The sequence below is a fragment of the Saccostrea cucullata genome, unplaced genomic scaffold (assembly GCF_032062105.1).
Source record: "Saccostrea cucullata isolate Sc308-1 unplaced genomic scaffold, CSIRO_AGI_Scuc_v1 ctg6611, whole genome shotgun sequence".
NCBI lineage: Eukaryota > Metazoa > Mollusca > Bivalvia > Ostreida > Ostreidae > Saccostrea > Saccostrea cuccullata.
In genome coordinates, this window is record NW_026941430.1 from 114,891 (window position 1) to 132,505 (window position 17,615).

At 31.3% G+C, this 17,615-nt stretch overlaps 1 protein-coding gene across 1 annotated transcript; it reads left to right on the top strand.

Moving 5' to 3' along the window:
* Positions 1-6,827: 6,827 nt before the first annotated feature.
* Positions 6,828-17,265, top strand: LOC134257818 (uncharacterized; the record flags this gene model as incomplete). Its single annotated transcript, XM_062740414.1, has 8 exons — positions 6,828-6,894; positions 11,623-11,745; positions 11,889-11,939; positions 12,309-12,407; positions 12,596-12,720; positions 14,122-14,235; positions 14,389-14,593; positions 17,110-17,265. Coding segments are annotated over exons 1-8 (940 nt in total), but the record flags the coding sequence as incomplete, so codon positions are not given.
* Positions 17,266-17,615: the final 350 nt, after the last annotated feature.

Sequence of the window (17,615 nt, forward strand, 5' to 3'; positions counted from 1 at the left end):
ATTTTTTGTTAACATAAATACTGCTTTGAAAGAATGTCCAATTACGTTTAGTAAAAATGCATTTCGATCTTTTGCTCAACTGAAAAATGAAGGCCTAAACTTGTCCACACGATCAATTTGTTACTCGCCTGCGTTCTTGAGTTATGTTTTAAAGACGTCGCAAAGGCCCCTTTGATGTAAATAACAGATTAGATCTAGTGTAATTTTAATTTCCAGTAAAATTATTTAATTAACACAAAAAAATGCGTAATTGATTAATTATAACATTGACCTGAAAATCATATAGTAAAAGTTTTAATTGGCATTCAAAACCTGTTAAATAATATTGCGTTATAAAATCATATTGAGAGGGGAAAATATTCAATTTAAGAGTATGTACCCACTTTTCACACAAATAAACACGGAGAAATTGATGTTCATTTGTGATAATCGAGTATAAATGAATTTAAGTCACTGTATTTCTGCAATCTAAAACACGATGAGTAATATAACAAGAGGTCTATGTGCCACATTGCTCAGTTGAGCAATGTGACTAGGAAAAAGAGCAGAAACAAATTATTATTGAAAAGTTTAAACCAAAACTGTGGTCCCAACCAATCCTTAAAGGGGAGAGGGTATGATTTGAACAAACTTTAAGCTACACTACCTAAGTATGCTTGCATATTTCTCTGACTACATATGCATGTGGCTTTATTACCCTTTACATTTGAACTTACATTGTGCATGTCCCCCCCTCCCCCCCAACTGAACCATGACTAATCATTACTTTCTCTCCTTTAAATTATTATTCCTATATATTCCTCAGTAAAACTTTCATCGGCCAGTGTAGCCCCGCCGTATCCCCAGGGGTCATAACTATCGTCACTATCTGAGAAATCAAAGTACAAAAATTTGTACTGGACAAATAGAGATTAAGCAAAATTTATTACTTTCCTGCGACGTCATTTTCAGCTAATTAAACAACACTTTGAAAATTGCGATACCACGTATGTTTTCAATGCCATATTTGTAAAATTTTGACAAAATATTTCCCAGAATTTGTTTCTGATGACATATATTTTGAGTTCTATGCTCTACATATTACCAGAGAAACAAATGAATTTGACATTATTACATACGAGGGTAGCTAAAAAAGTTTGCGGACAAGTTCATTTGTGAGCGTACTATTTCCATGAAACCGTCAAAACTATGCATTTTCCAATAAATATATAAAAATTGGACGTTTTCCAGTGCATTATCCTTAAGACAAAATACAGCTGCATATATTATTTTGATAAATATGCTACTTTTTTGTACGTTTGCATTAGAAGGACTTTGAATTGAAATTAAAAATTGCACAGATGTAGCATATAAAGATTAATTATATTTTACAAGTCGCTATAGTATTCACATCTTCGCTAGCCAAGGGTTTTTGGTCCACTCCATTCCCCATGGGGAGCGGAGTGGACCAAAAACCCATGGCTAGCGAAGATGCAGTGTTACAACGCACTTTGAAAAATTACGCACTGTGAAAATTTTTTTCAAAGTTCGTTAATTTTGGGACAACATTAACGCACTTTCAAAAAATAAAAATAAATTTCAAAGTGCGCTAATATCATCCATATTAACGCACTTTGAAAAAATGTATATGGCTTGGTCAATATTCTTGCAAATCTTAGGTATGATGAATAATTGAACCTATTTGATAACTCTTTGGTGATGAGATCACCTAAGGATGTGAAAGTGAGCGATTTTGATTCTTCCACATGTTGAAAATTCTTTCACTCTTAAATGTTTTACTGCACTTAATTTTTCTAATATGCATGCGTGTTATATGCAAACTAAAAATTTATTGAAAGTTTTCAGCGTCGTACCAGTTATGCAAATACATATATTTGGGTGTAGCATAGGCATCGGTATCGGGAAGGGGGTCTTAGCAAAACAAATGTTTTGCATAGATATATAAGCATTTGAAATTGGAGCTTACCTTTGATGGGGGTGTCCACTTTCAATTTTCTACCGACGGCTATGTACAATGTATAAATAAGAAACAAGAGGCCCATGGGTCACATCACTCACCTGAGCAATGTGGCTATGAAAAAGTAAAAATTGGTTTGTTATTGAAAAGTTTAAATCCAAAAGTAGTCCCATGACCAATCATGGATTTGCTATTCTTGAGATGATTTTTAAAGAATTTTCCTATATATTTCTATGTAAAATCTTGGTCGGCCATGGTGTTCCCGCCCTACCACCATGAGTCATGATTTGAAAAAAACTTGAATCTACACTACCTGAGGATGCTTCCATATGAATTTGATCAATTATGACTTTGCAATTCTTGAGAAGAAGATGTCAAACTTGAATCTACACTACCTGAGGATGTTTCCCCATAAGTTTCATTTTACCTGGCACAGTGGTTCTTGAGAAGATTCTTTAAAACATGCAACCATTTTTTTTATAAATTCCCAATTATCTCCCCTTGAATGAGGGCGCAGCCCTTCATTTGGAGAAACTTGAATCCCCTTTACCCAAGGATGCTTTGTGGCAAGTTTGGCTGAAATTGGTCCAGGGGTTCTTGAGAGGAAGTCAAAAATGTGAAAAGTTTACGGACAGACAGACAGATGGACAGCTAGACGGACAGCTAGACAGACGGACGCCGGACAAAATGTGACCAGAAAAGCTCACCAAACTTCGGCTCAGGTTGGCTAAAAATAGTTGGGCTGAGAGACCTTGTACTCGTCTTCTCCTTGTTCCCAATGAGGTTAAACGAGTACATGTAATTGAAACGTTTTCCGAAAGAAAAAATTAATACAAATTGTTGCTCTCAATTAAAAAGATCTCATTTGTGGAGCGGAGCGGATCAGAAACTCTTGACTTGGGAAGATGATAAAATCTTAGAAAAGAGCTTTTTTTTATATACTGAAAGGAAAAAGAAACGCAGGGTAAACTTTTGGGGTGAATTAAATTTATTTTTCTTAAAATATTTTTTAGTTTTCTTATCTAACTTTTAAAATCACCTTCCAGAAAGATATAACCAAAATCCCATTTGATTTTGTTTAATAATTCATGAGATATTGAATTCATATGACGATACCCCCCAAAAGTGAAAATCAAAAACTTGCATTATCTTTAATGTTTCTCCCGTGCATCTGTCAGGGCCTTATTTCTCCTTTGCTTGGAATTTCATTAGAGTGTTTATCTTTCAAACCCTGGCTATATTTGGCATGGGTAACCATGCAAAAAAATAAGTCAAACGGCGCGCACATGCGCCAGTGAGAGGAATACAACAGTAAGTTGACTGGCTCAAAACACCAAATTGCGGAATTGTTTTCTTTCAAATTTCGTGTGAATGTAATGATTATAATCGTCTACTGCATAAATGGCTGTTTTTGTGGTTGTAAGGTGGCGATTTTAGAGATGGCAGGACGAATAACCTGCTCGTAACATGGCTCTGTTTCGCGTAAACGTCATCGTCACGGTTGATTTAAAACCATTCCAGGCCCTCTCTGACAACGGGTAACAAGTTTTATTTGGGTAAATTTACAATAAACAGCTTAGTTAACCATTGTTGCCCTTTTCATTAATTAGGCAATTTGAAAACAAGACCCCACTGAACTTCCATAAACTGTGCCAAGACTGCAAGAAATTCATAATGTCTCTAAATATTGAAAAACGATGTGCATACCTCATGAGCATCAAATAATGCAACAAGATTTATTGACAAACTTGTTGTAATCAAATTGCACGTGGTTTGGGCTTTTTAGCGTTTTCCCTACGTGACGTCATAATTTTTACGAATGAGTAATTCTGAATACTGATTTTGGTGCATTGTAACTAAATTTCTCTTCTGACCAATTTTCGTAATTTTCGGTCATGCGGTCAAATTTTTTTTGAACATTATGTTACCCTGCGTTTCTTTTTCCTTTCAGTATACATATTTTTTTTCAAAGTGCGTTAAAAGTCCCCATGACAAATATATTTATGTAATTCTTAAAGCACTTTGAAATATTTTTAATTATACTAAATATTAATATACATGTAATTACTATATTAATATAGCTTAATTTTTTTTTTCAAAGTGTGTTGCCACAATGCAGTATTCATGAAACGTTACTTGGCGAAATTTGAATTAAATTGGATGGTATCTGACTGTTTTTATAAATAATCAACGCGTAAAAACAAATCCAGGAATGGGAACGTCACTAAACGAAATGGAGCACCGGTGCAACTAAAAAATTGTGTGCAGACAGGAAAGTGTCTAATAGAGAATGAAATGCATGAAGATGCTGCTCAGAATTGCCAGTTGGTACAAAGGACAAAGATATCCAAATCATAGTATTTTTATAAGAATAAAAAAATTAACGTTCTTAATGATTTCTTTAATTAATGCCCCAATTATCACGTGGACACTGCGCCTATGGATTATCCGTTGTTTCTATACCTGATTGCTTAAAGAGGCTGGGGGGTCAACAAATTAATCACAAATTAGCCACCGGATTTTAATTAGTGTTTTAGATATGGTATCTTAAACTGTCAACTATCATATGGCAATAAAAAATTTCAAAAATTTTAGTTTTGAAATTTGATCATTTTCTATATCTTTATATGGAGTTCTTCTTTTAAAGGAGATCGAAATAGTCTAAAAATGGCTGCCACCCTCTAGCCTCTTTAACTGCAAAAACATTTATTTTAGGGTCTCACCTAAAAATCCGAAACAACATAAAAATATCAAAAAAAAATTTTTTTACTTTAAGGGGGGACCTATGTCGTTCGACGTCAAAGCAGCGTTATGTGACGTCGCAATAGCGACGTTTATTTTTTTCCCGCTGACTTTGCAACTGTGATTATAGGCATAACATCATTATTAATCAAAAAAGTACACAGTTTACAAAAAGAAAATTTCTTCATCATTTAAAACAGTTTTATTTGATTTATGGAGTTTGTTAATATCAGAACTCTCTTCCTTTGGTTGATAATTCATAGCATTTTCAGTTGTGAAGAAATACCTCTATGATATGCTGATATAAAAATGCAAAAAAATATAAGATAAAATATAGTAAAGACAGCGGCTTAAATTAGGGAAATATGTTTAATTTTATGATTACCATTAATTGTATTTTCTGGATAAAACTAAGAAAAAATTAAGAAATATTACTTGTACCTATATTTACTTATTGATTTATAGTGAATGTAGATTTTATTGTATAAAGTCATTCCTAGGTTCTATTACCAAGGTAGGTGTTGGTTGTTGACGGGGAAGGGGGGGGGGGCAGAATGATTAGAATGAAGAAGAAAAGAGTTTATCTGTTTCAATTATTTCTTATCAAAACAAAATACTTGTTTCTTGCAAAATAGATTTATATTTAGATGTTTGTCAGTGCTAACTTACCCTTTTTTTAGTGCAGAAAGAGTACGAAAATAAAAGAAAACGTCATATTTTTCGTTTATTTTATCATAAAGGTATACTTTTTTTCCTTGTTAAATTAAAGAGAGGGGTCATTTCTTTCAAAAAATATGAATTACAACATTTTCACACAAAGACTTTTTCAGATATTACCTGTTATGTATGTCGGAATTGTAAAAAATACGACAAGAAAAACGGGGTGATACTTACATTGTGCTCCTTTATAATTTTTCATGCGAGATGAATTACAATGAATTTGCCTTCATTTTAAAGATACAAGTCATATAAATTAAATACTTGTTGATTTCGAATGTGATTTGACATTTTTGATTCTTTTTAGCGCATATTTGGAGTAGAACAATAATGTCTGAAAATAATGTAATTTTTAGCATTTCGCACTGTTTTTGCACGTGCTCCTGTGTAAAAATAAGCAAATAAAGGTATTGTTTTTAATAACTAAAGATTAAGATCAAGTGGTTAGGAAAGAAATGTCAAAGTTTTGAAAATTTCACACAAAGACTTTTCGGACATAGGTCCCCCCTTAAATTGAAAAGAAAAGTCTAAAGAAATAAAGGATTTTTATAACTGCGAAAAATTGAACTCCGTTTGTCAAGTCACTTAACGTCAAGTGACTGCTCCATGAATCCTATGACTGCATAGTAAACAAATCGTTGTAAATTTTTAAAATTTTAGTATATCAACCTGATTTTTTCACACAAATAAAACAAAAGATAGGGATATAATCAAACATAGAACATACATGTACTTCACAGTACATAATTATAGATTTTCCATAAATCAAAGTGTACGCGAACTTTTCTAACAACCGTCGTGCGTTAATTATTCCTGATTTTGTTCGTACGCTTACAGACCGCTACCATACATCTGCATTCCTATAAATCGTCATAATATTATCATCATGAAGGATATTGATTACAAAGTTCTCTAATTTATGGATTATTGAAATTTTTATGGCCATGCAAAATTTGTTCAATGTCGGTTGAATGTTTAAAAACTTATAATTAAACATTATCTTCGACTTTTTAAGTCAACCCTCGTAACCTCTCTATATAGGTTAAAACTCTAACAGTGTATCACAATTAAGATTTTGATTTTGGACAAAAGAAAACAAATATCGATATGACCCACGATAGATATAAATTCATATCGAGTTATACCATAGCATTAGATAATCTGGATGAAAACAGTTTTATAAATAGTCACTGAAGGACCAGGAAATTAATGTTATCATGCTAGAAATAGCCAAATTATATGGAGGAAGCAAAAGCATTATCCGTCCTATTCTCGCACTTATAACAACATAAATCAAAGTACACGTATACAACTTTTAAATGCTTAAATGATTGTATGACAACAGTTTTAAACAGTGTTAAATCATCAGTTAATACGATTTTATTCTATACCACTTACATATATTTCACGAATGGACTTTGCCTTGGAAAATTCACACCAATTCTGGTCACAGCAAGCCCGATTTGCAGCACGGAAAAGTAAGTACTAAGGAAATATAGTGGAGAAATTACCAAGTGATATTCTGATAATACGCCTGTTGTGCATATTATATTAACTCTGAACAATCTCCAACACTACAATTGTAAAATAATCTGTTTTGCTAAGTTTGCTACAACTTGATATTCATGAATGTACAAAAACATAGTCAAATGCATAAAACACTCCGTTTGATATTATGTGTGTGTCACTGTAATGCCTACGGATGATAACGTAGAAATGGTATATTGCAACATCATCTCGGCAAAAACAGTGACATTTTTATGTCCCTAAATTTAAGTAAGATTATGTAAACATTTAACCTTATGAGATAGATATGAGACTTATTAATTTCAACATATAAATAATTATATTTATGCCAACCAAGTAATGAATTATATCCAGCTAGAGTCCGAGCTTGTTTTGCGAAAATAAGACACAATACCCATATTGTGTGAAAAGGTCATTTATTCAGAAAAGTACATATCTCATAATATTGAATATTATATAATAGGCATTTAGAAAAATACATCATATGATATGATTGAATAAATGACATAGATTCGCAAAGGTGGGGATAAATATGTTGCCACCTAAGAACAAAAGTATCTAGAGTTTCTGACAGAAAATGTGGGAGGTAAGTGGGCGGGATTTAAATCGTCCTTGCAGTGCGTAGCCTAATTAAGGAATGCCGCAAACGATTCAGACCCCTGGAAAATCTCCGGGCCGACACAGATTCAAAGACCAATTATAAGGTATTCCGAGGTATGCAGATTGCAGAATGATGCAGAGTTAACTGCGGCTAAAATTTACTTGCACTGAGTCATGTTTCATTTCCGGTGTAAAGACCGGAAATAATGAATCCCATCGAATAATGACCGGGGGTCATTTTACAACAGCGAAAAATGACCCCCGGTCATTATTCGACGTAGAAAAATGACCCTTTTGCCCGTAGAAAAAGTGTCACTTCCCTAAAAATTTGCAGAATCCACGTGAAGAAAAATGACTCCCGTAGAAAAATGACCCCCTTTAGATTAAAGCTAAAATTTTTAGGGGGCAAAAAAAAAATTGGATAAAGAAGCATATTGGCCAAAATGCTCACCTGAGCTTATTGGGAATAAACTGATGATATGTTGCTCTGATAACATTATACAATTATAGCTATATTTTAAGGTAAATGCAATGATTCAGAATCTAAAGGAGTAAAAGGTTTATCAAGCCTTAAGGGTTAGGTAAACATTGTTTTTTGATGGTGGAAATCATCGAACTGACAGAAAAAATCAGCAGTATTATATATTATTATATCCTCCGCTTGAAAAGCGGGAGGGTATATAGTGATCGGGATGTCCGTCCGTCTGTCTGTTACGCTTTGAGGTATCCATCTCTTATCCGCAATTCCTCATATATAAAAAGATGTGTTTGTGAAACAGCTATGCCCCTGTATGGCAACATAGCGAAGATTAAACTTTTCTTAAATGCAATTTAAATATATTGTTACCCAAAGTAGGGTCTTCTCACAAGAAATACAACTGCAAAATAGGAAAGCCCTAGCACCACTTGTTCAAAAGTAATGGCTAAGGATAAGTTTTTGAAAGGTAGGTCAAACTCAAAGGTCAAAGTTGATGATTTCTTAAGAAAATATTTAATGTAACAAGGATTACATAGGTGAAGTATGAATTCCCTAGCCTTTACTTTCAAAAGTTATGGCCAAGGTAAAAAAAAATCATAAGTACGGAAAACTCGAAGGTCAAGGTCAAAAAGTCAAGGTTTTAAGTATCCGATGAAAGGTAATGCAAAAAAAACTACATATTTGAAGTATGAGAGTATTAGTATCTACCGTTTAAAAATTATGGCCAAAGTAAAAATTTGGCATTTTTGTGTAAAATGGGACAAACTCCAAAGTAAAGGTCAAAAGGTCAAATTTAGTGAGGTCTTGTCACAAGGAATACACATATTAAATATGAAAGTCATAGCTCCAATAAATGAAAAGTTATGGTAAAGGTTAAGGTTTTTGCGGACAAACAAACCGCCAGATAGACAGACGGACATACAGACGAACACGATAAAACTATATACCCCCGAATCTTCTATTACGGGGACATAAAAAGAAACGGTCTTCAATTAACTTTTCATATTAATATACATTATAAAGAAGACGTTACAACAATGAAAATGTTTGTTCTGATTTTCATATTAAATTCTCTGAAAAATATACTCAGAACTGAGTTAAACAGTTAAAGGGTGGAGTAAAACAAGAATTAAGGTAGAACCTATGTCGGAAAAGTTTTTGTCACAAGATTTTCAAACTTTTCAAAATGATAAATTAGTACTTGCTTATCAATCAGTTAAGATATCGTGATATGTTTCCTTGTTTTTTAATCTAGAACAGGCTGTGAAACTTGGTATGGTATTTACATACTGCGACTGCACATTTTCAAATATTTTTAGGGGTACTTGTCATAAAGGGAATATGAAAAATCACATAAATACTTCTTCAAACATAGTCGTTTATAAACTTTTTTAACTGAATAATATTAAACAATAATTTATCAAGAATAATTTCTTTTTTATTCAATTAACATAAAAGATAAGTCCACCATTAAAAAAAATAGTCAAATGAACTCTATTATTTTTAGTCAATTATTCACCCTATATTTGTAAATATTTTTAGAAGTCTTTGTCACAATGTTTTCAATCTTCAATATGATGAAGAACAGCCAAATGATTACAAAAAATGATTAAAATATATACCTTTCCCCTCAAACTAATGAAAGATAGGCTATATACCGATACTCATATTCTTGACCTTTCTGCACTTACACGTGATTTAATAATTAAATGACTGTTTGGGGTTACTTTCAGATTAAATATTTATCAGAAATTGTACTTGTACTTTAAAAAGATCATATCTAATAGAAAAATTGTAATCTAACACCAAGAATATGAATAGGTAACAAATAATTGTTAAAAGGAATGCACATCATTTCATTATAGATATCACAAAAATGTACACACGATCAAACGATCTACAACACGTACATCTTTGACTTAGACACATTTCATCAAGATATTACACTATATAGCTGGCAACTAAAGATTTCTTACGATTTATGCATTCCTTCAAAATGGTTACATACCATTCAAATTATTACGAAAGTTGTATGTACATTGTAATTTCATTACACTAGATAGTCTTGGGTTTGTCAACTTCAGGTCTAGATCTAGTAAATAAAAGGTGCCTACTTATTTTCTCTTATTCCAGAAATATATTGCCATTAAGCATTTTAAACCAAAAAATATATGAATTGAATTAAGATTATGTTGGCATGATTGAATTCTGTGAATTTCAAAATGCAATATTTTTTACCATTTTTATTGAAGCTGTCAAGTACGGGAAAAAGTGGCATTGAATTAATTATGAAGTTTTAATGGGTTAGCACAGGTTTAACACATTTACCAGTTATGATGTCATACGAAGTAGGTTCTACGTTAAAAGAAATGTAATGAATACTGTGTGCTAAATCAAAAGTTTATGTCTACATGTATAGTTTTTGCATTAGAATGACTGTGTATTTTACACTAGCACATAGCTTTACAGAGCATATTTCTAGGTCTTATACTTACCCCACCCGCTTTCCTATTTAGGAGGAAGTCGATCTTGAACAAAAGCAAAAATAAACCACCCTACCTTTATTTTTCTATAAGAAGGAATTAAAAATAAGCTAAAAATAATCTACAATTCTACTAATTTTTAACTGTTTATACTTTGCCACAATACTTTCAAGTATACCTCCACCAACATTTAAAGTAAATTATGATATGATAGTACTTGTGTGAAGGCTTAACTTCATTTCAATATTTTATCTAGAGCCTCTTTCAGAATTATTGAAAGGTATAGAGTTTTATTTATATTTTTGCTTTTCATTTATTATTCTTTTTTTTTTTTGTTTTGATTTAACGTAATGTTCTTTTTTTAGGGGGGGGGGATAAAAATTTCCTCCTCTTTCATTGTCAAATAGGATTTGCCAAACTTAAAAAAACTGAAAATTGAAATGACGGAAAATTTAATTTTTCCTATTAAAGAGTATTTAAACCTGATTTTTGCATTGTTTGATTTCTAAAAACAAGTGGAATATCATTCTTTAAGCAAACATTATAAGGAGGAATATTAAAAAGAATTTTTATTTACTTGACAATTAAAGAATCTCTTGTCAAACACAATTTTAGCATTGAAAGACTACGTGAATCTCTTAATTATTTCATACGACTTTTTGTATTTTTCTGGTTACAGAAAATGTAAAAATTAGTTTCGCTGTAAAAAAAGATATCAAAGAGTGTATATTATGTATCACTTTAAAGGGGGTCATTTTTCAATGGGGGTCATTATTTTATAGGACTAACATATAAAATAATGACCCCCTAGGACCCTTTTTCTACAAAAAATGATTTTTTTTCTACGGGTGGGGGTCATTTTTTGTCGTTGAAAAATGACCCCCGGTCATTATTCGATGGGGGTCATTATTCGTCTCTACACCGGTAATAGATTACGCGTAATCTCTAGATGCTTGGGTTGAATAACAATATACAAATACAAAATAAAATACTTATATCTAAACTTGTTGTCATAAACTATTTTATTTTCCAATAAAATTAATTTTATATGCAAGTAACTTATCTCTTACGATAAACTTATTTAAATGGAAATATATGTTGTACACGTTATGTTGTAGATCGAGAAAGAAGATGTCAACAAGGTAGTGGACCATGCAATATTTTTATTTTAGATACGTCCTCAAATGTTGGTGAAGAAGGCTTCATACAAATGAAAGAGACATTCTGCACAATAATGAATGGTACGTGTATTCCAACCATTTCAATTTATAAAATCTATAGGCAGTGCTGTTGTGTATAATCACAATTTTAGGATAACAGGGGTATTAGCATCCAGACAATAAATCAAATTATTCATTGATCAGTATACATGTATATATTTCAGAATATGCAAAATTTCCAAAAACCGATGAGAATGTGACAGTTGTGATTTGTGGTAAAACGACAACATTTAAGCATTATTACTCTAATCAGTATACTCGATTGACGCATTGTATCGGTTAGTAGTGTTTTGATTATATTGGTACATGTACTAACATTTTCAGTGTATCGTATTTTTCTGTATTTGAGAACGTTTCAGATAATGTTTCTCAAATACCTCTTCATTTTTAATGAGCAAAATAAAATTTTTAATCTGCAAATTTTTTTCTCGTGGAAAAAATATCACAATTTACCCTTTCCAGTATTTAATTTGAAAAATTGAACACTCATTTAAAATTTATTTTCCAAGTAGAAAATAATACTCATTTATCTGTTTTATTTACTTGAAACTTTGGTAAATGCAAAAGCAAATCTATTATGCCAGCAACAAAAAACTCTTTTTCAGATGATGTAGAATATGGCGGACCCTGTCCACTTACTGCAGCTTTTGTTTTATCAGAGGGGGCAATTTGTAATGGCGCAGGTGTAATCTTTAGTTTTGAGAATTTTTACAAAGTAAAATGTAATCTAGGAGCACTTTTGAAGCTGGAAAAATGGAAAAGTTGAATAAAACGAGTGCTGATTTATTATTTTATTTATTTCAATGCAATAAGAAATTTGCCTATAACGAATAATGGTTAATTTTATAAATTCACTTTTTTATGTGTTAAGGCTATACAAAGGTGATGGGGCATTTTCACCTACATCCACGTCTTATTTTTATTTCTGCTGGGAGACCAACTGATTTCACTGTTATGAATGACGATGAAAGCGTGCCTATTTATGGACCCGCTGAGGTAAAAGAATTTCATCTTGATTTAAATAAGAATGTTATTTCAGTATGAAAGAGCTTTTGAAACTTGTTATCCTTGTATCTACATGTACAAACATTTGTGTGCAATTTAGGATAATTATTGATTGACTGTTTTTTTTTTATTTTTATGACTAAGGAAAGAAAAATTAAAATTATTACAGAAATTTAGGTATTTCATACTCAGGTTAGAAAGCACTGGTATGAAGTAGCGAGGCATATTGGACGATTCAATCCAATCTTTTGTATTCCAGTCGGGAATAATCCAGACATGGTAGGGTAACTTAATCATATTTCATGTTTCTTGCATTAAAAGTAAATTTCAGAGAATCAATGATAAAGGATTCATCACGTGGAGAGGGCTATGCCTGCCGTCCAATCCATTTTTGTATTTACTACAAAATAAAATATTTTCAAATGAAATCAAAAATTCATTTAAGCGAGAAAAAAAAATTGAATGAATTATTCCGAATATAGATTATAGAATTTTTGCTAAGGAAACGAATATGTTTATTACTAGTTTAATTTGATCACCAGATAAATAATGTTTTTTTCTGAAATTGAAAAAAAAATTGATACTCTGATAAGAGAGATAACTCTTAATGACACAAATGTCTATTATTCCTTTCCCTTTTTTTCGAATTTGACAAACTTCAGCCATCGCCAAAGCTGTCATACGCGGGCATCAGTGTTTTATAAACACAACTTGTTTTTAAGAAATACTTTGAGAGTATTGAAAAGGTATGGGTGGTTATGACAATTTTTAAAGTTTTTAGATCATCTCCTTTAGAATAAGAACTCCTCATAAAGATCAAATTTTATAAATAAAATCTATGAATTTTTTCTTTGCCAAATGATAGTTTACAGTTTAGATATCATATCTAACAAACAATAAGTTAAATCTAATGGTTAATTTGTTGATACCTCGCCCTTTTTAAATGTACATCGACTTTTAACAGGAAAACTTAGGATATGTCGCTGCTCATTCAAGAGGAGGAAAGATTGTTTATCCCTTTGAAGTCATACAGTTTGCAAGATTTACAGAAAATATGGTAAAATGAAAAGATAAATAATTAAATGTATGTAGCATATCATCATTTGCCATTTCATTGTCTATGATTTACATTATATCTTATATAGACATGCGGTTTTTTGGTTTTTAAGAAGATAATATCAATTTTAGTTTATAATTTGAATCGAAGTGAAATACAATTATATAGTTACATGTAATTGTTATCTAATAAAACAAAATAATTAAATACAGTATAAGAGTTTTATGGGTTCATTTAATTTGATATTATGAAAAATAGTACATTGGAGATATACTTTGTAAAAATAAGATTAAAAGAAATTGGATGTATTGATTTAAGATAATTTATGTTTTCAGAAAGTTGCTGCAATTTTAACATCTTCAACTTCCTTTGATGGACTAGACAAAGGAACATTTATACATCTGATGTCTCGAGCAATGCCCGGGAGGAAATTCACCGAAAGGGACAAGGTTTTTGTCATTTTAAAAATTTGTTGTTTTTTTTTATATTTCCTTTCTGCAAAAAGGATTTTCTATAGCTGTTTTACTCCATATATCAACTTACTTTTTAAATTGAATGTGCTTAAAAAAGTTTAAAGTAAAATTTACATTAATTTACTGTAGGATGATATTTTCGAAATTTGTTCCATGAAGTCAGTCTTTAAATCAATGGATGAAATCCGAGCAGAACATGACAATAAAATGCGCTCCCGACTTGTTGATTCCGGGATGCCACCTGTAGGAAGTAGAGTTAAAAGAGGTCCAGACTGGAAGTGGAAAAACCAGGATCAAAATGGCCCTGGAACAGTAGTTTCGCATTCTCATGACGGTAAGATGAGTATGTTTTTTCCCGAGAAAATTAGGCAAATGCAAAAAATGGATATAATTAAATCAATATATTAACATACTACTTTAAAGATTTAAAAGGAAATTTACACTAAATGCAATTCGACGTTAGTTAAAAATACATCTTAATGATTAAATAACACATGAAATATCTTAACATGAGAGAAACATGAATGTGTGTTACAAAAGAGAGATATTTTTCTTCCTTCAAAAGTAAAAACCATGTAAATTTAAGAAAATCAAATCATCATTTACTTTATCGGAAAAGATTTATAAAATTGACTTTTTGATGTATATAATTGCATTTTAAGGGTACAAATAGAACATAGAATGTAATGGGAAATTTATGTTACGTTACGGAACGGAGATCAATCCTTTAGAACTGTAGACACTAAAATAAGTTATCAGGGCAAAAAAGTATAGAACTTATGGAATATTGCGTGAAATTTCCCTAGCAAAAATTTTCAATGTATAAAAACTTCACAAGAATTGAAAGGGTAAATAAACAAAAAGTGCAAGGCTTTGAACTTCTTTGGGTAAAACAATTATTGTAAGCAAAAACATCGAACGAATTTATTAAAAAGCAATTAGATATTGAGATAACGAACAGTATTCAAACAATACAAATAATGAGCAGACAGTATATGTACACGGACCTCTTTAACATCAGAGTTGGGATCAGGTGTCACATATGAGAAAGAACCAATATAAACGTGACGTCCAAGAACACAGATGTGGAAGATTTAGGGACGTTGAACGTAGGTCAAATTAATACTTAGTGGGTATATCAGCTATCATCAGTATATTGTATAGCATTTCATTTGATATTTTGACAATAATTATGAAATTCTATAAAAATATCATAACAAGATGTGTTAGTGAAACACTATGCGCCCGGCGGCAATAAAGTTCGAAAAAAGCTATTTTTAACATATAGGTCATGGTCAAGGTCACAAGGTCATTGACTTTGGTGTCATTTGAAATAACTTTATTAGTGAAGTATACATACATCTCCTTTGGTTCAAAAGTTCTGGCAAAAAGTCGAAAAAGCTATTTTTAGCATGTAGGTCACAGTCAAGGTTACAAGGTCAATGACCTTGATGTCATTTGAGAGAAATTTATTAGTGCAGTATGCATACCAGATATGAAGTCTCTATCTTTTATGGTTCGTAAGTTATGGTGAAGGTTAAAGTTGACAACAGACAGAGAGACAAACAGATAAACATACAAACAGATAAACAGAGAAACAGACAGGACAAAAACAATATACGCCCTGGATCTATCGATCCGGGTGCATAAAAAGTGGATAATAAGATTCGATTGAAGGTGTATTTTGTTTTTGTTTTTTTCTGTTATATCTATATACAAGTATATACATTAAAATCGGTTCTTAAATAAGATTGACAATGAACTTTATTCGGTTATAAGCAATATTTGCCCCCATATCAAACTTTGATGGAGATATATTTAATTAAGTTCTTAAACAGGGGAGTATATGCTGACTTCAAAGCACAGAATATTTTCATAAGTAACGACGCCATATGTACGTAATGACGTCACAAACATGACGTAAATTTCAGGTTTTTATGAATTTTACAGAAAAATGTACTTTTCTATCTATTTTGAGTAGAAGTCACCGAGCGCATGTGTGTTCAGGATCAATATTTTGATATAATGTGTAGAATGATAATATCAATGAAATATGTCAATATTGTCCCTGAACAAACTTGCGCTCTATAAATTTTAAAGCTAAAATTGTTGAAATTTTGTCTATTTTGTCCTCTTTCTGAAAAAGGATATAAAATCGGGCTAGTTTGTGACGTCATAAAAACAAAAATTGTGAATACATTGCCTTGGACACTATAATATTTTCTGTTAATTAATATTTCTCATACAATTTATTGAATTCAGCACATTTCAGGAAGTTTTCAAAATTTGACTTTTGTGGAGGCAAATATATGCAATATACCGCATATAGTTCTTTATGCTTGAGAAACTCATATGAAATTTTGTAAAAAGGAACAAAATCACCAATTCCAATAATTATAAGATTTTTGCGAAATAGGGCAATTAAATTTAATGTCTAAAATGAGAAAGCGTCTCCAGCATTCTTATCACTCATTTTTGATTAGGTGAATGGAGAAATCCTTAACCAATCGGTAGTCAACTGAGTGTAAAGAATGGTTCAATCAATTTCTATGAAAAATCCCAATCAGAATAAGACCCATTGATGTACCTGTATATGTTTGCATGTAAGGTCATTATAACCACAATAGAAATTCCTACATGGCTACAGGTTACTTTAAAAGTCGTATTTTGCCTAAAAATTTCAATAGAATTTAGAATCGAATGGAAACAAACCATTACACTCAAAGCGCTTTTAGAACAAAATCATTTAAAAGTTTGGACAGCTCTTCAGATTGGTATGGAATAAATACATTTCTTTCTAGGTCTTTTTATAATGTGTCAAAATAACAGTAAATGCTCTCTTTCAAATAGCTGGATGGTTGATTGTACATTGGGATATTGGCACGTCAGCAAGTTACAGATATGGAACAACTAATATTGAGAAAGATAAATATGATGTTGTTGTTTGCCTTGAACCACGAATACTATACAATGAACTTATTGCTGTTGGATGTTTAGTAAAAAGAGGTACGTTCAAAAGGTACATGTAGTCGTCAATTTAAAATAAGCATAAATTTTAATCAACTTTGCATTAAAATCTTTTATGAGTCTAATGGATAATTCTGCAGTCTACAAATATGTTTTAGGAAATCAGCTTTGATTTTAAGAAAAACAGATCTAAAAATCTTTTCAAATGATGGTGAAGATAAAAATATTAAACTAGTTTGTCATAGAATATACTTCAATATTTCATTTTCAACTTGTTTTACGAGATTTGTTTGGTTAGTAAACAACATGACAACACAAAGATAATTTTCTTTTCTAGAACATGTAGAACAAAGAGCAAATTACAAGATGCATCGGATCGCGTAGTAAAT